Genomic DNA, 24,884 nt, shown 5'->3' with positions numbered 1-24,884 from the left:
CGCACTTGATATGCGGATTTTGCAAAACAAAATATTAGCTTCGGTGAACCGGATGTAGTTCCCACTCCGACCGCTCCTACGATAAACCAGTGCGTGCAAAATGTTCCTAGGTATGTATCGAATGTGCACAAACAGGCATTGGGGGAAAACACACGCTATCTCGCCTGCAGTCTGAATGGAAGGGGTTTGTTGCAAATTCGCGACAGTGGGCGTTAAGGGGTTAAACTACTCTTTATTGTCAGAACATATCATGACAAAACACTTATCAAACTGGTGAACATTTCACAAATCTGAGGTAGAACATTCAAACATTTGTCATTTTTCCTTCACTTTATTGGACTATTCATTTCTTAGTTTCTGCATGTGCTAATTTTTATTTGGTAAAATGTAATATTCTGACTGTTTGAGTTTTATTAAACTTAACCATTGGTCATCCAGTATCATGCATTTAGATCATGATAACCACACTATCATGGCAAAATGTAACTTTATGGTTTCTATGGTATTTGAATGAAAAACAGTAGCCTAAATACATGATTAAATACTGTAATTATATTCCATTAGTCCTTTAATACATCGTCTACATTAATAATATAATACAATTCAAGATGTTTTCCCCACATTTCATGGTGCAGTTAATTTTACTTGGCTAACGTTACAGTAAATCCATGGTAAATGATTGGAATTTGTAGACGGAAAAGCGTTCTGACAGTATCGTTGCGCACAGTGTTTCTCCTGTTCGTCAGCGCTGTTTCATCTGCCTTTAAACTGGTTTAAATCACTGAGACGTGTGTTCTTCGCTGAATTCAAGCGCTTCTCACTGGATCTCGTGACCGAGACCGATCAGAGTAAACGCATCTGCTCTAGTGAGCTCGCCATGATGTCTATGGAGCTCGCGCTGCGCTGCTGTTTGGACATTGAGCCGAGTGGATAAATGGTCCGTGTGGCGCGCGGTTCAAGTGAGTTTCGTTCCGCTTTTGGCGAATAAACATTATCGAACATTTATCGAACTCTTGATATCGTTTTATCGAGAAAAATTATATTGCGATAATTATCATTATCGTTTTATCGCCCAGCCCTACATGAGAGCAAAATTGTTTGGATTCCATAATACACACCATGTTTGGAGGAAAAATGGCAGTGCACATTACCCTAAAAACACCATACAACTTGGTGTTGGCTCTTGGACAACTCTTCTGATTTCACCCGCTGTATATATATATATATATATATATATACTTTATATTTATTTTAATCAATATATAATAAATTATAAATATTATATCTTATAATCTTTAAATCCCCCCATATGACCCATGTAAGGGGGAAATTCCACCCCAGTTTAAAAAACAAAATTCAGGCCTTGGGTCACATGATAATGACAACATGGCGGATGTAGTACGTCCGGATTACATTCATACTACACACATGCACACTATAGAACATACTTTTTAACGGTCGTGAAGTAAGTTCAAATTTAAATGTACTACCTCAGACAGTACGCGATTTCGGACGCACCGATAGTTTTGTCATTACTCACCCTAGTTTTACCAGTCATATTTTGTCATTGAATTTTTTTTAAATATAGTTTTTCTTAAAAATATTGTCTCGTTCTCATGGCCCCAATATCACGTATCGTCCTTTGAGCTAATGCCTAGTTCACACTACACACGTCGGCAGATCACTGTGCTGTTTAGACTACATGAATTGCTCTGGAGTCTTGAAGTCGTTGTGGTGTTCACACTATGTGACACTACGTAAATGTTCTGCAACAGGGGGTTACACACTACACGAGCTGACAACAACTCTGTCACCCAAAACATTATAATGAAAAAGCAGCTGCCTGTTGTGGTTTGGCAATGATGGTTACAAATACAAAACACTTTTGTAATGTCATAACAAGCTGATCATTGGCTGTTGCTCGTCACGACACGTGACACCACAGGCTATCGAGTCGGCCGACAGCTCCAGATATTTGGCGTGCTAGATATTTGTCTGGCGTCGGCGATGTGTCAGCGAGCGTTTTTGATGCGTCGTTAAGTATTTCACACTTAAAGATTGGCAAGCGCGGATCACCCGCAGATTTGCACGCGATTACAGCCCGACCTGTCGGCGAGCTCGTTAACTTGCAAATCGGGCTTAAATTGGGCTTAAAATCCTGTAGTGTGAACTAGCCATAAGTGTATCGTAGAGCTGTAGCGGTGCGTCGATGATGTCGACGCCAAAATTACGTCGACGTCATATTTTTTGCGTCAACGCTTCTTTATTTATTATCTATTTATTTTTTTGCACCATTCCCGGAGGTACAGCTCGCCACCTTTCTTTTACTGTCTATGCTCGCCACACACACACCGCCCGCCGTGTTATTCTGCCATGTTTTCTCCCTTTCTTTCCAAACCGCGACAAACGCCAGTCTCCTTTCTCTGCAGAATGCCACAAATCCGCTCAACCAATCACAGCGCACCATTCCACGCATTGTAAACAGTAACGGTGGCGCTCTGACACCCGGCATCCTAGTTTTCCTTATCTACTTTGCACTTTTTGATCAACAAACAAACAAAAAAAATAATACATTGATGAACCTGTGGTGGATTCTGCCGTAGGGAAGAAACGTAAGCCATCGAAATCTAATCATTTACGTGAGGAGATTAAGAAGATGAGGCACGCGGGAGGAAGAGAAATGCCGACTGATGCTTGTTCTCACACGACAGCGTCAAACTTCTGTCGAATGCTGACACGTTAACCCCAGGGGATCTTTTAAAAAACTTTCAATTCTTGTACTCAAAGAAAGTCAACGAAAACCGAGCAGGACCTAAGCCATTTTACAGCTGATCGCCGTCAAAAAAGAAGGTCGCCGTCGTTCAGAAGGTATTTCTAGCGATGGCTGATTGAATGTACCGGTAGCCTATGTTTAGTCCAGATTAGTATTGACCGAGTTCAGAGGCTGTCATATGTGGATCAACTTACTTTGTTGTGTATTTTCAACAGTTTCAATGTGAAAAATAACTTTTATATTGATTCAATGGATTAATTGCATGAAAAAAAAAAAGGATTTATCACATTTATACTATATTATTCAGAAGTAAACATTGTAGCTGACAGTGTGTTTATGTCAGAATGTTTATTTTTAAACCACAACCTTCTAAGTGCTTCTTTTACCAATATATTTAACATATCTTTTGCATTTCTCATCCAAACAACGTCAAACTTGGCACTGCACTTACTCGTGCCCAGACAGCTGTCGAGTTTGAAATCCATCGGAGTAACGGCTCGACAGAGATATGCGAATAACAGACAGGATAAATAATTCCAATTAGTCGTTAGATTAGTCGACTAATCGATAAAATAATCGCCCGACTAATCGTTTAATTAATAATCGTTTACCCCAGCCCTAGTGTATCGTCACAAAACTTCAAAACCGTTAAAATGGATCACGGATTTTTATGACATCACTGCGGACTTCAGCTTCTCATCACATCTTCTGTCCAATCAAATGCTCTAGATTCTAAAGTGTCCTGCTCCCTATGCTATAAATGACACCTGGCCAAAGCGACCGTTGACATGTCATGGAGCAATATGGGTTGGGGATGTGTGTTCGGTTGCTCAACCGCTCAAGTTTTACTGTACGTTGGTTAAGAATGAAATGGCTAGAATTTATTTACACCTCTACTATTGAATCCAACGTATCATCAGTGCTCGTATTCACTTCCGTGGTGCTGTCAAGTACAACTTGCAGTCTGTGAGATAAACTAAACGCTATTGGCTATTTGAAAAGGGGGAGGAGCCATTCAATATGTCCCGCCTTAGCTTCCTGTTTCAGTGGAAATGATGTCAACGCATCATACAAAGCTGTGTGTTCCAAGGCACTTCAGTGGGCCTTTAAATGCTGCTATTTGCACATTTAAAACTAAATCCCTGGGAAGCAGGGCTTATTTTGAATGGGTCACAGACACTTATTCATTTTAATTTAATTTAATTTAATTATAATTTAACAATGTTGTTGGTTAACGATTAATGATCAGTTAACGAGCTTCGGTTGTTGGTTAGGATACAAAAATGAAATAAACATCCCTAGTTGAGACCAATTGGACACTGTTTTACAGCTGGAGTGCGCTTGGATTGGATTGATCACTCAGATCAAGTGATCTGAGTTTGCTTTGAGATGTCTTTGAGATAACTTTTGTACTATCTTTAATAAGAATGAACCTATATTTAATGTATACAGTGAGTGAAGACTATGCAGTGTTATTTTACATTTGATTACTTATTCAAAATCTGTTTTAGGCTATTACTTATCTGAATACTACTGTTAGTTCTTCTTCCTGAAAAGCACTGTTTATTTAATTTGTATTCTTGTTTTGTTGTATTTATTTGACATTTTGTTTGTAATTAGTTTCTTTGTTCTTATTGAATTACTGACTGTTTGCATGTCTTCTGTAACTGTTTTGGGGACCTTTTACTTAGCTACATTAGTTAAACTAGAATTGTTTTTTGCTGAAGAAGCCTATCGATAATTGGGACATTTTTGCTGATATCTAAAATTACTCATATCATGAAATAAGCCTTTGATCATATTGCCCACCAGTAATCGTGTTAAATAATCGTGATTTCAGTATTGACCAAAATAATCAGGATTATGATTTTGATTATGATTATGATCAAGCAACATAATGTAGCCTGTGTGGTTGCTTGAGTGTGAGTGTTTGTAAAGTAAAGGCTAATTACATCACATTTGCTTACACAGCAGCTCAGCATCACACATCCCACTGCAACACTACTGTCACAGCTCAGGTCTAATCAATGAGACTATTAGAAGAGAACTGATTCAGTGCAGTTATTTTAGGGATGCTCAGCATGTCTCTGCAATGTCAATTCTGAGCCTGAAAAGAGTGGTGACTGAAGTCTTTTAATGAGATTATTCATGAATGTGAATCTCACCTGAATATAAAAAAGGAAGTGTAACCATAATCTGTGATTGTGTCTGTTCACAGACACTGTAGAGCACAGAACGCAATGGCCAATCAGGGGCGTTTAAATGAGTCAAAGAGTTTTGTTTAGTATGGGCTCACTGAATGAGTACTAGGGCTGCACAATTTGGGGGAAAATCTAATAGTGATATTTCTGGTTACAATTATGATTTGCAATTTAAAATGTGATTCTTTTTTTTTTTTTAACAAATGATTTTTAAAAAATATTAATCCACAACATTAAAAGTGAACATATATCTAGTTGTCAGGGAAACTGCATGTGATGTGTCACATGAATTCAAACAAATCAACCATAGATTAGCCTTCTAGGTCTGACGAGCATACTGACTCAAATATTTTTTGCTGTTTTAGGCAGTGTAATTGATAATAATTTTGTGTGGCTATCCCTGCATATTGTGAGTGCAAGAGAGCACACAAACAGTGTGAACTGATCTGAATTGCTGTGTTTTTTGTGATTGATTATGTCAAGTCACACCCCATTGTCATGTTCATTGTCACTGGAATCTTCGTCAGCGTCACACCTGGTTAGGACACAGTGTTGGACTTCTCTGAAAACCAGGGAAGCCTGTTTTGACTTTGGAGAAAGACTCACTTTATTTATAACCTGTTTACATTCAGTCCTCTTCCTCTGATCATATTTTCCCTTATCTCTTGTTCTGTGGCTGTTGTTTGGTTTTTGGGTGGATTAGTTTAGCAGTACCCAGGAGGACTAAGGGCTGTGACTAATTGTAGACATCAAAAGACAGCAGGGCGATAGGACATGTTCCAATTTACCTTTATATCTGGATGGACATTGTATGTGTGAAACCCTAAAAGTTCATTCAAAGCTATTTGAACCTCTTCCCATCTATGATCTTTCTCTCTCAAACATTTCATTAGACTACACTTCCCACATGGTGATCACGATGTAAACATCACTGATGTTGTCACTGATACTTTGCCTTAGATGGTTTGCATTTTTTTCAAGCACGCAAGTACACACCCTTTGGCTGCTACTCTGACAATGATTGTTGCACCAGCCTCTTATGTTTTCTGTGAGTTGGCAGACGGAGGTGTGTTTTCAGTCTACCTAACGCTGCTCATTCATTCTGCCGGCTGTTCCTTGTTTTTCCTGTAGGAAATAATAATCCTTCCACAGTACAGAGGAGTTTGGGATAAAAGGTAACTGATCTTATTAGTGAATTTGTTTTGTGAACATTTTTGATTATAGCGATTAGGATAATAACAGACTGTATTGTAGTTCAATGAAATCTGTTGCATTTCGACTTGAAGAAACTTAAAGGGATAGTTCATCCAATGAAAATTTTGTTATCATTTACTCACCCTCATGTTGTTCCAAACCTGTGTTAGTTTCTTTCTTCTGTTGAACACGAGAAGATATTTGAAAGAATGTTGGTAGTCAAACAGTTGACTGTAGCCATTGACTTCCATAGTAGGAAAAAAAATACTATGGAAGTCAATGGCTACCGTCAACTGTCTGGTTACCAACATTCTTCAAAATATCTTCTTTTGTGTTCAACAGAAGAAAGAAACGTATACAGGTTTGGAACAACATGAGGGTGAGTAAATAATGACAAAATATAAATTTTTGATTGAACTATCCTCTTAAATGTAGATTTTTGAAGAACAGACAGATGTGTTCTGAAGCCGAATATTTGGAAGTGCAGTCGAAGTGCATTTGGCAGGTCTGCATTCAGACGACAGGAAATGGACTGCATACTTGCTGTGTAAATCTCAGTCAGCTTGGGTAACTGCGTGGAATTTTGTCTCTACATCAGATAGTGAAATGCCACAGCTAATTTCATACAGCCAGTCTTGAGTTTTGACATTTCTTGACCCTTGAGGACAGGATAAACAATTTTATATTATTGCTGCTATTAATGCATTATAATTTGGTAAACTACTCTAGAATTCACTTTATTTTTTAAGTTGTATAAGCAGAAATGAGAAATATCAATAGTAGGAAAGACAGCTGGTATGGAGTGGTTTACATTCTAGGCAGAAAGATCTGTGTTTAGCCACTTTCCATTTTTTCATGAGTTACAGGCTTATTTGTTATTTGTGCCATTATGTGTGTCATTTTTGTGCCCAAAGTGAACTAATTGCTGTATTGAATAACACCACCTAAAAGACATTGTATATAATAGTCAGTCTCTTTTTACATTCTGTGATGGTTGTCATTCATAAAGATTCAGCTCTTAGGAGCCAAAGTTGTATTGTATTGGTATAGTCTTCTAGAACATTTACATGTACATTTAGTCATTTAGCAGACGCTTTTGTCCAAAGCGACTTACAAATTAGGACTAAATTAAGCGAGTCATCGTGAAGAGGCAAAAAAACAACGCAAGAAGTGCTCAAAATACGAAGTTCAGTCATTGTTCAGAGTAGCATAAGCGAGGACATAAAGGAAAAGGAATGGTAGGATATAAAGGTAAACGAAAGTTTTTTTTTTTATGAGGATAAGTGCTCATGGAAGAGAAGGGTTTTCAGTTGTCTTTTGAATGTTGCCAGAGATTCTAGGGCTGCAACTAACGATTATTTTGATAATCGATTAATCGGGCGATTATTTTTACGATTAATCGATTAATCGGTTTATGTACTTATATTTTAGTTTTGCCCATTTTTCCCCAAGTAAATTATTAACAAAGGGTCTTTATCATTCAACATAGACTTTTTAGAGATTTTAACCATTTTGCATTCATATCCACATCAAAAACATACCTGGAGTTGTGTTTTATTATGTGTTAGTAATCCTTTGTCGAACTCTTCTGCAATCAAAACACTGACCCATAACGTTATGTACTCTAGCAAATTTCACAAGGAGATTTCAAATAATGTTTTCACCATGGCAGTCATTAGGTCTCCTAAAGTAGTTTAACATCCCGAACAAAGCTTATTAAGGAATCTTGCAGAACATATTTTCACGAAGAATAAGAATAAAACAGAATACAGATGTAGTAAATTGCATTTTATTTATTTTTTTCCTGTAAACATGAAACAGCTTTATAGCTTATGCTGTGAAATCAATCAGAAAGTTGATAGTAGCTCAACTTTATGGTAATGAGCTATGACGCGGTTCGAAAAAAATATTAATTGCAGAGTTTAACCATCATAAAGTGAAAGTGTATCATTTGCATGTGTTTTTAAAGTCCCACTCCGATCATATTTCGAGCTATTTTTAAATATTAAATATTAGCGCCTGCTACTGATTCACAGCCATTTGAATGCAGAAATACTCAGAAATACAACTTTGAGCTTATTTTTCTCAATATATGTCCTCTAACATCAGAAAAATGCCACAAGAACATGTTAACACCTAGAAAAACATGATTTTCATCGGAGTTGGTCTTTAAGTCCTGTCAGTTTAACTGGGCGCGCTTGACAGGGCATATATGAACAAGCAGAGAGAGAGAGCGCCCTGGCCGCGCGCGCGCACTCACCCGAGCGCTGTCTTGCTCTCTCTCTCCCTCCCTCGTGCATATTAATCAAAATCAATTGATACGATGGTGTCGAAAAAAAAACTCTCCAGTGATGAAATGTTTTCTTTGTTGACAAATCTTGTGCGATATCCTAAACTGCCGAATGCTGCTTCGTTCGATTAGTTTTATCTTCCGCTTTTTTCTTTCTCGAGCTTACTCCACTCACTGCCGCCTGCCTCCGCCATCTCGTGGAATGCTGCAGAGACGCTGTGCGGGAAGCACGTGACATAAAACAAGGCCAGCTATTGGCTATTCGCTACTTCTCCTGCTGTACTGGCTGAGTAAAACCTCCGGTGGCTCATAACTGCCACACTTTGGTCACCGCAGATTTAAAATATGCACGAAATGAGCCGCTTATGGCAAATAAAAGTTATTTAGCAACTAATCGATGACTAAATTAGTTGACAACTATTTTAATAATCGATTTTAATCGATTAAATCGATTAGTTGTTTCAGCTCTAAGAGATTCTGTATTCCGGATGAGGGTGGGGAGAGCATTCCACCAGCATGGAACTGTGAACTGGAAAGTGATTTTGTGGCTCTCTGTGATGGAACCACGAGACGTCGCTCGTTGACCGATCGTAGGTGTCTGGTAGGGATGTAGACTTGTAGGAGTGAGTGAAAGTAGGAGGGAGCTGAGCCTGTGATAGATCTGTAAGCAAGCGTCAAAGCCTTGAACTTGATGCGAGCAGCGAGAGGTAGCCAGTGCAAAGTGATGAAGAGAGGAGTGACGTGGGCCCTTTTGGGCTCGTTGAAGACAAAACGAGCTGCAGCGTTCTGAATCATTTGTAGAGGTTTAGTTGCACATGATGGAAGTCCAGCCAGAAGAGCATTGCAGTAATAAAGCCTAGAGATGACCAGGGCCTGGACGAGGAGTTGTGTTGCATGCTCAGTTAGGAAAGGCCTGATCTTCCTGATGTTGTGCAGTGCAACCTGCATGATCGAGCTGTCTTTGAAATGTGATCTGTGAAGGTCAGCTGGTCATCCAATATCACTCCAAGATTTCTGACCGACCTTGATGGGGTGATTGATGATGAATCTAGCTGGATAGTGAAGTCGTGCTGTAGAGATGGATTGGCAGGGAGGACGAGAAGCTCAGTCTTTGCCAGGTTGAGCTGCAGGTGATATTCCTTCATCCATGTCGAGATGTCCGCCAGACAGCTTGAGATCCGTGCAGCTACTGTGGGATCATCTGGTTGAAATGAGAGGAAGAGCCGTGTGTCATCAGCATAGCAGTGGTAGGAGAAACCATATGCCTGTATGATGTGTCCCAGTGATGTGGTGTAGATGGAGAAGAGCAAGGGTCCAAGAACTGAACCCTGAGGAACCCGTGGTCAGCTGATGTGCTTTGGATACCTCGCCTCTCCATGCAACCCTGAAGGACCTACCTGTGAGATAGGACTCAAACCAGTGGAGAGGAGTTCCTGTGATGCCCAGAGATGAGAGGGTGGACACAAGGATCTGATGATTCACAGTATCGAAGGCAGCAGACAGATCCAGGAGAATGAGAACTGAGGACTTGGAAGCAGCTTTTGCGATCCGTAGGGCTTCTGTGACCGACATTAGTGCAGTCTCAGTTGAGTGCCCTTTCTTGAAGCCAGATTGGTTGACATCCAGCTGGTTGTTCAGAGACAAGAAGGATGTTACTTGGTTGAAAACAGCTCTTTCAAGTGTTTTCGCAATGAATGGTAGGAGAGAGATAGGTCTGTAATTCTCTACAAATGATGTGTTTAGTGTTGTTTTTTTAAGCAGTGGAGTTACCCGAGCCTGCTTGAATGCAGTAGGGAAAGTGCCAGTATGGAGGGATGAGTTGATGATGTGTGTGAGTGCTGGTAGAAGTGTGGGAGAGATGGCTTGTAGAAGGTGTGACAAAGGACCTCAGACAACCAGGGGTTAGGGGGAGTAGCGCGTGCAGGCCTGGAGGAGAGAGGGCAGGTATTGTCTAGAGAAGACGTTAGAGTGGAGTAGGGCTGGGCGATATGGGCAAAAAAAAAGTATCACGATCATTTTTTTATATCAGTCGATATCGATAATAATCACGATAAATGTCAAATCTTTATTTCTTTCAAGTTTAAAGGCAGATTTTTGCTCCTAAGTGAAAGTTGTAGAAACCAGAGCGTTAATTGTGGTTTTAAACTACTCTTTATTGTCAGAACATATCATGAAACACTTGCCAAACAGGTGAACATTTCACAAATCTGTGGTAGAACATTCAAATAAAATTCAAAAAAAGAAATAGCTTGATAGAAACATTTATTTCTTAGATTCTGCATGTGCTAATTTTTATTTGTAAAATGTAATATTCTGACTGTTTGAGTTTTATTAAAATTAACCATTGGTCATCCAGTATCATGCATTTAGATCATGATAACCACAGATAAAACCAGGCATAGCCTATAGCACCTCGCTATTATGGCAAAATGTAACTTTATGGTTTCTATGGTATTTGTATGAAAAACAGTAGCCTAAATACATTATTAAATACTGTACTTATATTCCATTAGTCCTTTAATACATTGTCTACATTAATAATATAATACAGTTCAATATGTATATCTCACATTTCATGGTTCAGTTAATATTACTAGGCTAACGTTACAGTAAATCCATGGTAAATGATGGCAATTTGTAGACGGAAAAGCCTTCTGACTGTATCATTGTGCACAGTGTTTCTCCTGTTTGTCAGCGCTGTTTCATCTGCCTTTAAACTGGTTTAAATCATGGAGACATTTGTGTTCTTCACTGAATTCAAGTGATTCTCAATGGATCTCGTTACCGAGACCGATCAGAGTAAACGCATCTGCTCTAGTGAGCTCGCGGCGCACTCAGGGAAGGAGGACAGCAGCACATCCAGCTCGTCTACAAAGTTTCCCAGCTGACCTGGGGGGCGATAAATGACTACAATATGGATCTTATTGGGAGTTGCAAGTGTAATAGCATGATATTCAAACGAGTTGTTGTTGCATAGAGAAGAGAGTGCTGAGTATTTCCAATTGTTAGAAATGAGAAGCCCTGTGCCCCCACCCCTCCCAGACTGGAGAGGGGAGTGAGAGAAGGAGAAATTGCTAGAGAGAGCAGCGGGGGTTGCTGAGTCTTCTGGACGAATCCAAGTCTCAGTCAAGCTAGGCTTGGGCGGTATTCGAATTTTGATACCGTCAAACCGCCTCCCTATTTTACCGGGGTATACGGTATTACCGTGACTAATTAAAAATTATGACATAATGGGCTCAGACGGTGTCACCAAACTGTTGGCTTGTGCCTACACCGTTCAGAAACTGAATGCCAGATCGGGCAAAAAAACAACAACAAAAAAATCAAGCCCAACCCCTGCACGTTGTGTCTGAGTCAGGCCGACGGCATTAACTGTTATTATGAGCCGGAGCCCACCATTATTCAACATAATATCTGTGTGCGTGCAACAAGCAAGAAGTGCCTTTGTAATCCGGTGACGCGTGTCCATTGATTTTTATTACAGTTTTTCTCAGTCGCTTTGCTGCATTTCTCACATCACTATTTACATTTGCACAACAGTTAATGCAGATCTCAAAACAATTAGTACAAACTGCAAAACCTAGTTGATAACCTGCAAAAGCGTGTCACTTGCTCAAAATGGATAGCTCATTCCTCAAAAGCAAGTATTCATGTCAATGAAAGTGTCAGTGTCATCAAGATGAAAAGTCCTGAAACCATTGTTTATGAACAAGATAGTCAAATGGCTTTGTCACGTTTTCATTATGACAGTTTACTCTGTAAATGTTTTCCAATGCAAAAAAGTCAGATCTTGGTGACACTACCTGAAAATGCTCAAGACAGCACTACATACTATTTGCACAGCCATTTGAAAAATACAGTAAAGTTACACATTACTGTATTTAGTGAGGTAACTGAGTACAAGACACTGAATATGTATGTTTCACATTTTTACTGCACATGCTCTTTGCAATTCTAATTTGTTCACAGCATTGTGCAAAAGAAAAAATGCACCCTTATTTACAACAAACATAAACTCCCTTTGGGTAGAGCTGTGCACAACTGTAAACAATATTGCAGTACATATTGGAACTGAACATACAACATACATAGTACTGTAATCATTCATGCACATCCAGACGTTCCTCATCAGTGAAAGCTGAGATTCACCTGAGAGAAATTGTTCAATTTAGGAGACATTTTCAAAAAAAAAAAAAAAAAAAGATATGTAAAATTTGCTTGACAGATTTTGACAACTAGTTCAACATTTTTGTATGTGATGACTCAAGCAATGAAATGAGGACTATTAGTTTTATATGGAATGACTATTCAGCATTCACAAGTATAGTTAATTTTGACTGACATGACATAAGCAAATGATAATGTTATAAAACAGCAGAGAGTTGTATGAAAGCAATTGTTGCATGTCCAAAACCATTTGCAATTTGTTGGAAGGAATGAGAAACTGCTACTATGATGTGCACAAATGACTAAATGTTGTGGAGGTTGAACTAACTGTTGTGCAAATGTAAATAGTGATGTGAGAAATGCACCAAAGCGACTGAGAAAAACTGTAATAAAACTTTTCTGCAAAGATGGAAGTTGACGATCGCCATCTCTGTAGTGAACGTGCCTATAGAGAGAAATGCACATCATTACACAATCAGAGAGTGGCCTTTTTCTTTTCGTTTTGAATTGTTTCGTTTAAAGAAATTGACGATCGGCATCTCCGTAGTGAATGCTATAGAGAGAAATGCACATCATGGATTACAGAGAGTAGGCTAGTCTATTTATTTTCGTTTTGAATGGTTTCGTTTACTGGAATTGACGATCGCATCTCTGTATGAACGCGCCTAGAGAGAAATGCACATCGTGGATTACTTAGCCTAATCAGTGAGTAGCCTATTTCTTTCGTTTTTAATTGTTTCGTTTAAAGAAATTTTAAGCTTTATTTATTTGTCATGTCTGTGAGGCATAGCCTACACTGAGTTTTTTATGAGATTTCAATGCAAGTGACCGCGGCATGCCCATCATGTCATGATTATATTAAATACAGGCAATTGGTTGATAAATTTTATAAAAATTTAGATACAATTTATACAAAACGAAATTCGTTTTAAAGAGGCCTTTTACAAAACTAAATTTATTGAAGTGGTCAAATCGTCTGACTCCCGATGCATCCCATCTTATTTGTGCTGTTCACTTTTCATAATCAACAAAGATGGAAAAAATAACATTATAATATTTTAACAAATACGAAACTTAATGTGCTTATGCATCCTGGCAGCAGTGAGTGGGCGGTTGTTTCGGAGATGCGAGCGGTCACCTTTTTATTGCACAATTTACAAATTGCCTCGTCAGTATTTACCACCTCTCCCTTCTCATTCGGTTGGAACCAGAAATATTGCCAAACTGCAACCACACATAAGCATTTTTTAGGCAATAAATAAATTATATATATTATAGGCTATATAAGTGCTATGTAAGGTAATGACGGTATTGAAACTGATACCGGTGCTATTTTAAGATCCTGCGGTATCCGATATTACCGTAATACCGCCCAACCCTAAGTCAAGCCCAAGATACTAAGAGTAGAATGAGATGCAAAGGCTGGAATAAAGTCAGCTTTATTGACTGCTGACTGACAATTCCATAGACCCACGGAAAGAGAGAGAGGGGTGTGTGAGGATGAGAGAATGGGACGCAGATTAGTAGTATTGCGTTGCCTTTTGCGCGTGATGAAAGGGCGTTGTCGAGAGATAACAGTAATGTATTGAAAGCACATGTTGAGTACGGTGAAAATAAGATAAAAGTGGGAAAGGAAAGGGAGAAGGAGATACTTAAGTGCCTTCCTGGTGTCCTTGCTCGGTGGAGTCGCGCAGGTAGAGTCGATGGTCTTTACCCGAGTCGGTCTTCACATGAGGAGGTTGAACGCTTCCGCTGACGCTTCCGCAACAGCGCGCAGACTACAGAGATATAGTGCTTTCACCGCTTGAGTGAGGACAGCTGTTTCGGCCCAGTAATTAAAGCAAATAACGCAAGAATGGGCCAAAGTGAAACTAGCTGCTGGTAGGCAGTACTTAAGTGCAATAAAACTGCAATAATTTTCACCCGCTGTTGTTAAAGTCGAAACGTGTCTAAATAAAATAAAACTAGAAAGGTAAAAATGAAAAGTAAGCAGAGATTCTAAGATAGGCTTACCTCGAGTTAAACAGAACACTGAATAACGGCAGAACGGGGTATTTCAGAAGAAACTACTAGCGTGCTCTTGCCGTCTCCACCAACTGACCGCTTGTCCGCTGGTTATGAACTGAATCCCCTTATTTATATCTTTCTAACAGTTGCTGTTTCGGCCCAGTAATTAAAGCAAATAATGCGAGAATGGGCCAAATCGAAACTAGCTGCTGGTAGGCAGTACTTAAGTGCAATAAAACTGCAATAATTTTCACCCGCTGTTGTTAAAGTTGAAACGTGTCTAAAATAAAACTAGAAAGGTAAAAATGAAAAGTAAGCAGAGATTCTAAGATAGGCTTACCTCGAGTCAAATAGAACACTGAATAACGGCATAACGGGGTATTTCAGAAGAAACTACTAGCGCGCTCTTGCCGTCTCCACCAACTGACCGCTTGTCCGCTGGTTATGAACTGAATCCCCTTATTTATATCTTTCTAACAGATATAGTGATTTGGACATTAGAAATTAGGGCTGAACGATATATCGTTATCGTATCTATATCTAGATATGAACTTTCAAGATATTACTATCGAAAAAAGCAACGATATAGACGATATAGATTTCCCCTCTCCGCGCTCGCCCTGCATACAACTCTGGCAGTCACAACAAACATCAGTTTTACGAGTGCCCTTGAATGCACCGCTAAAGCCAGCGCGCACACACTACCAGGGACGTGGGAACTATATTGTGAGAGGGGGGGCGGCGTTTCCATGGTGACGCGTCATTGCTTGTCACGTGACACACCGCAGCAGCAACAGCGCTGAATGAATAATGATCTGCTTTTATGTCATTTTTTCCTTTTTTATTCAGAATATTCACAAATGTGTTAGCTATGGCATGAAATATCTGATATTCCGATTGTCAAATACATGCAAGTGGAACTATATTGTTGTTTAAACACCTTTATAACGATCGTGTTAGTTGAGCTGTATGCGCGATGGCCGCCGCCGTGTTAGTTTGTGCCGCAGACGCAGTTCAGAGAATCGGATCTGTTGGATTTACAACCTCTATGTTTACAACACGTGAATTCATCCACTTCTCCCGAAATACTTAAAAGTAAGTGGCTGGTGAACTGGGAATAGAATAGAGTAAACATTGAAGTTACTTACACAATGTGTATCTGATGAATAAAATGTGTCGAATTATAATGGAAAGGATTATTATTACCTCTTCCATAGACATCAGTGTGTATTTTACAAACTCTAAATGTATTGTTTTTTTAGTACTTACGTAGTCATATCGTACTGTATCGATATCGAGATATCTGGCATGAAAATCGAGATATGAAATTTTGTCCATATCGTTCAGCCCTATTAGAAATAATGTAAAACACATGCAGTAACATGCAGTGAATCAACAATTAGGGCATGTAATACAAGAGATATTTTGTACTGCGGTAAAAAAATATCAAACCAAATGGCATCTGCAATCAAATGATGCTACTAGAAAAGGGGTTTCCAGTCCTGTTCCTAGCAGGACATTATCCTGCAGAGTTTAACTGCAATCATAATTATACATGTTGATCAAGATCTTCAGGATTACTAGATCCTTCCAGGCACCTGTGTTTGAGGCAGGTTAGAGCTAAACTAGCCATTTTTGCAATGACATTTAACCAGCTGATTGGAAGATTATATTTAGTAGATGTATTAAGATGTATTAAATCAGTTCACACAAGTGTCCTATCACGTTTGACAAGCAGAAAGTGTCCAAATATGTTTTTATCTTAATTTGGTATTTTCATTCATTTTTAAGCATTATTTAAATGTCCAAATACTTTGTAAACGGGTCAAAGACAAGACTAGGGCTGGTCCAAATACCATTTTTTGAGCTTCGAAGCTTCAGTAGTAATCAACACCGAATATTTGAAGCTTCGGAGAAAGAAAAATAGATAAATAAATAAAAATTATATACGAGGGTCAAACATCCATTTCGTAACAGACATGCGTTTTTATTTGAGCACTTCCATCAATGAAACAACACACTAAAGCCTGTAAAGCATTGAAATAAATATCAGTAAATAATGGTAACTTAAATAATATAATAAAGTTAAATGTTTAAAAAATATTAGTTTTATATTTCCACACAAAGACATATAGCCTAGCATGATATAGCCTAGCGCTCTGCGCTTTGAGAGGGATATGGGACACAAGCAGGAAAGAGACCATCTCTTTTCTAATATCTTCATGTTTTCTACTCGTTGTAGAAGGTTTGAAGAGAAGGGCAAGACATATAGGCTTTAGGCCTATGTTTGATTTTGCGCTGCCAGAGAAAGCAAAACTAAAATCACCCGCGTGTGTGAAACACACTTTACAAATAAACTTGACACGCCTTACCAAGTCTAATAACAAGCACAAACTGTGTTAAAAATAATTTGATGTGCAAGTAAAAAGCTAGGCTATCTGCCCTACAGCATTTCTTCTACTTTAAAAGGGATCTCCGCCTAGTTTGACAACTTAGCCTTATTGGGTTAGCGATACCATTTGCACCACAAACGTGATATAATAACACACCCGATGTTTTCGTTGTAGCGAGATATTTTAAAATAAAGTTTTTACCTGTAAGTCGCCATTGTTGTTTTTACCCATTGCATTCTGGGCCGTGACGTAGACTGGTCCCAGTGCCGCTACAAACACAAGGCGCGTAAACACTAACGTTATCAAGTTAAACTATTACCTCAATTAGCGAGCGAAATGTCTGCCGTTCACCCTTTCGAGTTCGTGTCGTAAATACGGAGGAAGGTTCACAGGATGCTAATCATCTCGTAGCCGTAGGTGAGGAGGAGCAGGAGGAGCAGGAGGAGAGAGTAGGGCACACGCATTGGTGTGACTGTGGCAATTGTTTACCAATGCTTACTGAAAGGGAGAGTGTTTGCTGTAAGGAACTCCACTTCATATCAGCAGCAGTCCAGGGTAAGGTAGCTAGGGTAGCTATATTGATTAAGCATAACTATATTGGCCTGAAGAATTTTGAAATAATCTACCACAGTAAATGCATATTATAGTCTAAGAACAGGATACTTGTTTACAGATTTACCATGCATCATTGCCCATCCTAATTTTGAGGCAGTTTGTCTCAATCCAGATGTACTGTGGGCTGCCCTCGTCAGCCTCCATGACAGATGGAGCACTGGTTTTCCCAGCCGCGATGCAGTTACTAACAGGCAGGTCTAACATGAACATATTTGTTTAGAATTATATAACATTATAACATATTATTACATGGCTTGGCTGAATTCCAGTGTAGAATGCGGTGTGTTATTTCTTGATAACAGACCGCTGCGAAGTATAACGGACCGTTGCCATGAAAAACAGCGCGTTGCTAGTATGGACGCAGCAGGATTCTAACCAGAGACGGAACGGACTATTTTCTTTAGCGGAAGCAATACAATAGTTTTTAAATCAATAAATTCCTTTTTAAATCAATATTTTGTGTCAAATTATTGATTTATTTGGTAGGTAGCCATGTAATAAGCGGGCTAATGTATTGCGATGCGGTTGTTTTTCCAGTAACCGATAAAGAATCTAGACAATAATACAGCGCAAACATTATTGGCTGGCATGTATTGGCTTGAGTCAAACCTTGATTCATCCTTTCATAACATTTAGTGTAAAACTTTTGGCTTTAGGTCTTACAGATATTCTTCCTATCGCCAGTTTACATGGTGGATGCATGGCTGGCTGGGAAGAAGAGTCCGCAGAATCATTCCCTCATGTGCAGTGAACAAAATAAGAAATGTCTACCCCGAACCAAGTGGAGCCTATACAGGATTTGAACATGCAGACAATCAGGGAGAAGTAGAGGAGGCATGGAGGAATTTTTAACTATGCATAGACTGAACTTGCAAAAAACAAACTGCTAAAAATAATTCAAAATTAAAGCAACTGAGCATTAAACTACAATGGTGTGTTCATTGTGTATTATCAGAGGTGTCAAAAGTGCACACTTCCCATACTCAAAGTAGAAGTTTCCTGTGAAATGAAGAGAAATCATTTTCAAGACCAGAATTCCTTTGGGACCATCACAATTTATTCCCTATACAAAAGCAGGTGAGCTCTGCTTCAATAATATTGAAGCATTTAAGCTGTGTGTGTATCAATCAGCAGCTCCCCCTCCCTCCAAGGTCCACACAATCCTGCCTCCACTAGCATACGTGGGGAATGACAGGCAGACATGCCTCCCAATATTACTACAATAAAGCACAGTTATGTACATATTTACAGATTTAGATGTTTATACACCAACATATTGATATACCAAGACAAACCAAATCAAACTGTTGAACACAGTTGTTATGTACATGGTTTAGATATTTAAAATACAGGTTTGCTTTCCTACATCACTGATAACTGAATAAACAAACACATGTGCCAGAGATTCGCAGCTATTTGAAGCGTGAATACTGAAATGATTGCAAAATGATCTGTGATCTTGACAGTGTCACCTGTGGAGCCATGATGTGTCTTTGGTTGAAACTCATGTCCATTGCCTGGTTTGGATCGTAATCAGAGGAGAGAACATCTTCCATCATGGCAGTCATGTAGCTGTAGTCCTTTTCTGTCATCACAGGTTTTGCTCTGAAGGTCTTGTGGACTTTGCTCCAAGCGATTTTGAATTTGGGTTCACCCACACTCTCCCCATCTTGATAAACGGCCTATTCAAAAACAAAAAGGGAAAATAACTTAATATCAGGTTATAGCATAACACCAAAGGACATTTTTTTCTGTGACAAACTTTATTAAATTCCAACACTTTTAGAAATGTATGTATAGGAAAAGTGATGGCCACTTAGTGAAATAGACACTTGCACAATTATGCCAGGAGTGTTCATTAAGATTTTTAAACATTATTTTCTTTATTTATAAAAGTTTATATTTATTAAATAATTTTGTCTACCGTCACACCATAGTACAATTTTGAGATTTGGCTCAAAGTTGTAAAAAAATATATAATAACTCGGGTATTAAAACAACAAATTCATGTAAAACAAGAAAATGTGTAACCATTTACAGTATTCTAAATGATGAAAATGTGAAATAAATTATTTTTTATCTTCTGTGACGTCACGTCAACTACGCAAACATAGAGAGCTCACATGACGTTAAGCATTTTCTGGCGCGTAATGTGACGTTTGAGAACCTAAAACCCTGTTTCACCTAGTTGACACGACAACACATAACCGGCGTTATCAGAAATCTCCACTTTGGCCGGTGTTTTTACAAATAATCGTTTTCTGTGATAAAAATGGGGTTTTCGTGTAAATGAGAGGCCAAACCGCAGGGAAATATCTGCGTCTTCCCTTCGTGTAAATGGGGCTACAGACTGATGTCACAGTGCAAAATACTGTGCAATGAGTTGGAATGATTACACTCACCTGTTCCTTGTTCACATTGTTGTTATGATCCAGGGCAGCAAGCATAGAGGCATGAACCATCACATGATATCCAAAATGCGTTCTCTTTGGGAGGTATTTCAGATACATGGAGTGATACACCTTAAACAAAATTTAATTTGAAATGAGAACAATTACAATTGAATTACACTCGAAATCATGCCTACTTATAATATCTAATGTCTATACTTGATCATACCTCTAGTGTTGTTGTGTGGACGCACTCCGTTAAGTGATCCAAGTCTTTTAAAAGCCGCTTGTCTGTCACAGTCTTCACAAGACTGTTGTGTGCAACAGATCCCAGCTTCAGCCACAGCTTTCCTATTTGGACTGCCTTGTCAAGGGGCTCGTGTGGACATTTGTGGTAGTACCTGTTCCCAGGCCACTCATGACGGTTGGTAACATGGTGTACTATGGAGACCCACTTCTCTCTCAACAGTTCAGCATTACCCTCACATGTTTGAGCACACCACCACAAATGATTTATGATGGATGTTATCCACTCTGCCAGGCCTTCACATTCCTTTGTCTTTGCTGCCTTCGCAAATTTTTTTGATAGGTCAAATTGATGATGTTTTACAGGATTGTTTACCCTCATTTCTTTCACAATTTGAGGGTGGCGGTCAGTGGAGATGGTGCTCACCTTAACTCCATTCTCTTCAATTGTTTGTAGAGCATCTTTGAAACCCTTGATCTCCATTGTGTTGGAGCTTGACACTTGGGTGCAACTTACAACTTTAAAGTCCACCACCTTTTCAGTCAGTGCATCCATAAAGATGTACGTACAGTATTTAGCTGAGTGACCAGGAAAGTCACACCGGCCATCTCCACAGAGCACAACTTCTTGCTGGTTCGTCATTGTGGTTAACACAGTACTCTGCTCTTTATTCCATGTTTTTTCAATCACAGGAAACACGTACCTGTTCCTCAGTGTTGCATATGTATCAGCACTTATTGTCTTTAGGTTCATATTGTGACAGAAGCGCTCAAATTTCCCAAATGGATCCCACTGAAGAAGACTGACGCTGATAAGAGCAGGTTTCCTATCCCTTTGCAGCGTTTTCCAGAAGGCCGACTTTGCCATCTGTAACTGCAGCCATTAATGCATGTGAGTTCTAATGTCAGTTGTGATCCATCATTGTGTAGCTCTCTCATATCTTCCTGAACAATAAGGGAGCAACACTTTGAACAATGTCGAAGCGATTGCTGTAACTGCTCCTCAAAAACTAGAAAAACTCTAGTGCTAATTCCTTCAACATGTGAATTAATTGAAGGTCGTGAGCCCTGTGTACTTTGAGAGGACTCTGATGCACTTGCAGTGTAATCCGGATCAAATAGACTACGCTGTGACTGAGACAGATCGCTAGGTTCATTATCTGATAAGAACAGATCTTGAGAGTTGTCATCCTCCACTACCAACTCATGTTTACGTGCGTAACTAACTACTATGGTCGGTCGCCACCTGGTAGTGTGCGTCAGCTGGCCACTGTACAGCTGCATCCAATTGGTATAGCCCGAAGTCTCTGCATCAACTTTAATTGGAGAACACTGGATGCTTTTATCTTCCATTACAGCCTCGACAAGTGCATGGTTGTCTGGTTCGACACAGTCCATGATTTCCTCTGCACAAGTGGAGACACAAGCGCTAGTGCTACTTAGCATGCTATCCGGCGTCTCTTGCCTCAGCCGTTCACGATTTACACTTGAAATACGCGGACGTTTATCATTCTTGTGAGGAAAAATCATGGGTATTGCATTCGGTTTAAGTACTCGCCTGTAACCACGAACCCCCATGAGCTTGTTCATCAGCTGTCGGCGATCAAAATCCTCAAATGAATCAGGGCTAAAGTGTCGAGAACAGAGCCGTGGGTAATTGGGGATTCACTCGGCCACAAGCATCTTCCCATTGTTTTCTTCTCTTTGCATCAGAACTAGGAAAACAGTGGAAGGTCAAATCACCGCTCTCGTTTGTCTTCGAATGGGCATCACAACCAACAGCCACACAATGTGGCATTTTATCTCTCTAGGTGGGTCTGACGATGAACTGTAGAAGAGTGTGTTGATTCGAACTGCCCGCGAACACTCGCCTCTGACGTGTCTTTTTAGTTTAGCGCTCAGGACCGTCGTGCGTCATCAACAAACGACGGCCCATAGTACAAAAAAGCTGAAAAAAAAGTAGTTATCGCACTTTTTTATTTTTATTAATCATGAAAGCGTTTCAGGTATTTTTAACCAAGCGCCTTACTTAGGAGGGGTATTGACATCATATCTAGACATATCATCAATTTGGCAAACTAGCCGGAGATCCTTTTAAGAATGTGAATATAATAGGCCTAATTAAAAGCGAACCAAAGGAAGGTGAACCTCAGACCGCCGCTCTGCATTTCTCATAGTTGAAAGATATTGTGACAGCTAGGTTGTTGTAGTAATGCCGCCATTGGGTTGCTGTGTCAGACTGACCCAGCCACTAACCCTACAGCTGGGTAATAAAAACTACCTTAAAAAACAACCCAAAAACTGACCCAATAGGCTCAACCCAGCGTTTGGATGGAAAAAATAACCTAGCATTGAGTGTACCCATTAACTTTAAAATAAAATTATTTAGCAAAATGTATGTGCATATAAAAAGCTATGCTGCAAGTGGGCCATACCCATTTGCGGTGTACATAAGATATTAAACTAAGCAGCTTTGGCAAGAAAGGTGGCAGTGGTTAAAGTGCTGTGGCTATTATCAGAAGCTTTGCTTGAGGGGGAAGTGCATCATCTTTATAGCACACAGTTTTTATCACTGTCTGACTAGATACAGGTGTTTTTTCTACCTTGAGAGGAAGAGGCATCACTGTTATTTATATATTATTACTTATAAATAAGTTTTTATCCCTCATAATTCTTTGGGGAGTTTGTCCAAAAGCCCATCTCAAACAACAGGGGAGAAGTATTTGGATGGAAATACTTAAAATAACTTGTCCTGCTTTGTGATTCTAAGCTTATGACTTGGCACTTTAAGGGCCAGCATGCACATTTATTGTTCCCATGTGCTTTACAGATGTTACTTCACTGATGTGGACACAAAAAAATAATCCTCTGTTGGTAGGCTGTGTGTCTCTGAACTGCGGCCCAAACAAACATCTAACTGTTACATCTTTGGTTGAAGCAGAGGAGGAAGCAGGATCCACGTGCAGTAGTCTTTTATAAAATAAACTCAAAACTTCACATATACAAGCACAAACTCAGGACTGAGACTCGGGGAACAGAACAACCGCAATGGTGCAACAATAAACAAGAACTGACAAAGACTAAACTAAACACAGGGCTTAAATACACAGACAGACAAGCTAAACAAGATAACAAGGGGGCGTGGCTAATCAGAAACACCTGGGGAGACTAATCAACATAACGGAGAACTGCTGAACACGGGACAGGACAGAGGAACACAGATATAAATCATTACATAACCCCCCCTCTATGGGCGGCTCCCGACACCCATCAAAACAAAAACAATAGTTCAGGAGGGTGGTGGAGAGGAGGCGGACCCGGGGGCAGGATGGAGGGCCAGGCCCGTGGAGCGGCAGAAGACCTGGAGTCTGTGGCAGGACGGGAGGCCAGGGCGGATCAGGCTGTGCAGGCGCCCAGGGCGGATCAGGCTGTGCAGGCGGCCAGGGCGGATCAGGCTGAGGAGGTGGCCATGGTGAAGCAGGCTGAGGAGGTGACCACGGCGGAGAGGACCCTTCGGGTGGCCAAGGCGGTGAGGACCCTTCGGGTGACCATGGCGGTGAGGACCCTTTGGGTGGCCATGGCGGAGAGGACCCTTCGGGTGGCCAAGGCGGAGAAGACCCTTCGGGTGGCCAAGGCGGTGAGGACCCTTTGGGTGGCCATGGCGGTGAAGGCTTATTGCCCCCCCCCCCCAAAAAATTTCTTGGGGAGGTTAATGGACTTAGGCTCCGGGTAGGAGGAGTCCAGTGGCGAAGGCGTGTCAGGGCTGGATGAGACAGGCGGTGAAGGCAGGTCAGGGCTGGACGAGTTCTGCGACGAGGGCAGGTCAGGACTGGACAGGACCAGCGATGAAGAGGGCTTTGAGCTGGGCAGGACCAGCGATGAAGAGGGCTTTGAGCTGGGCAGGACCAGCGATGAAGAGGGCTTTGAGCTGGGCGGGACCAGCGGCGAAGAGGGCTCTGAGCTGGACGGGACCAGTGGCGAAGAGGGCTCTGAGCTGGACGGGACCAGTGGCGAAGAGGGCTCTGAGCTGGACGGGACCAGCGGCGAAGGAAACTGTGGGTTGGATGGAACCAGCGGCGAAGGAAGCTCTGGCTCGGGGGGCATGACGCTCTCAGTCTCAGGCTCGGCGGGCATGACGCTCTCAGTCGCAGGCTCGGCGGGCATGACGCTCTCAGTCGCAGGCTCGGCGGGACTGGCGTGAAGTGCAGGCTCGGCAGGACTGGCGTGAACCGTCTCTGGATCAGCAGAAATGACGTGAACCGTCTCTGGATCGGCAGAAATTACGTGAACCATCTCTGGATCGGCAGAAGTGGCGTGAACCGTCTCTGGATCGGCAGAAGTGACGTGAAGCTCTGGCTCGGAAGGACTGATGTGAAGTAGCTCAGGCACTGCAGGGCTGACATGAAGAGGCTGAGGCTCGGCAGAGCTGACGTGAAGAGGCTCAGGTTCGGCAGAGCTGACGTGAAGATGCTCAGGCTCGGCAGTGGCCATGACAGGATCTGGCGTGAATACACTTGCGAGCGGTGTGAGCACTGGAGTTGCCAATATTAAAGTGGGCATGACGTGAATTGGCTCAGTTTTAGGCAATAATGTGAGCCTGCGTGGCTC

The 24,884-nt window shown here is 40.7% G+C and overlaps 2 protein-coding genes across 8 annotated transcripts in view; one reads left to right on the top strand and one right to left on the bottom strand.

Moving 5' to 3' along the window:
• specc1 (sperm antigen with calponin homology and coiled-coil domains 1) overlaps positions 1-24,884 on the top strand; it is a 229,498-nt gene that overhangs the window by 11,577 nt on the left and 193,037 nt on the right. The gene's annotated exons all lie outside the window — the stretch shown is intronic.
• LOC311293982 (uncharacterized protein) lies at positions 18,683-22,211 on the bottom strand. Its single transcript, XM_084414598.1, has 3 exons — positions 20,260-22,211; positions 20,043-20,162; positions 18,683-19,322 (listed from the first exon to the last, which is right to left on the bottom strand). The coding sequence occupies exons 1-3, from the start codon at positions 21,142-21,144 to the stop codon at positions 19,053-19,055; spliced, it is 1,275 nt and encodes a 424-aa protein (XP_084270724.1). The 5' UTR covers positions 21,145-22,211; the 3' UTR covers positions 18,683-19,052.

The sequence above is a fragment of the Rutilus rutilus genome (assembly GCF_951802725.1).
Source record: "Rutilus rutilus genome assembly, chromosome: 7".
Lineage (NCBI taxonomy): Eukaryota > Metazoa > Chordata > Actinopteri > Cypriniformes > Leuciscidae > Rutilus > Rutilus rutilus.
The sequence above is the reverse complement of the archived record's forward strand: the minus strand, read 5'-3'. Positions and strand labels throughout refer to the sequence as shown.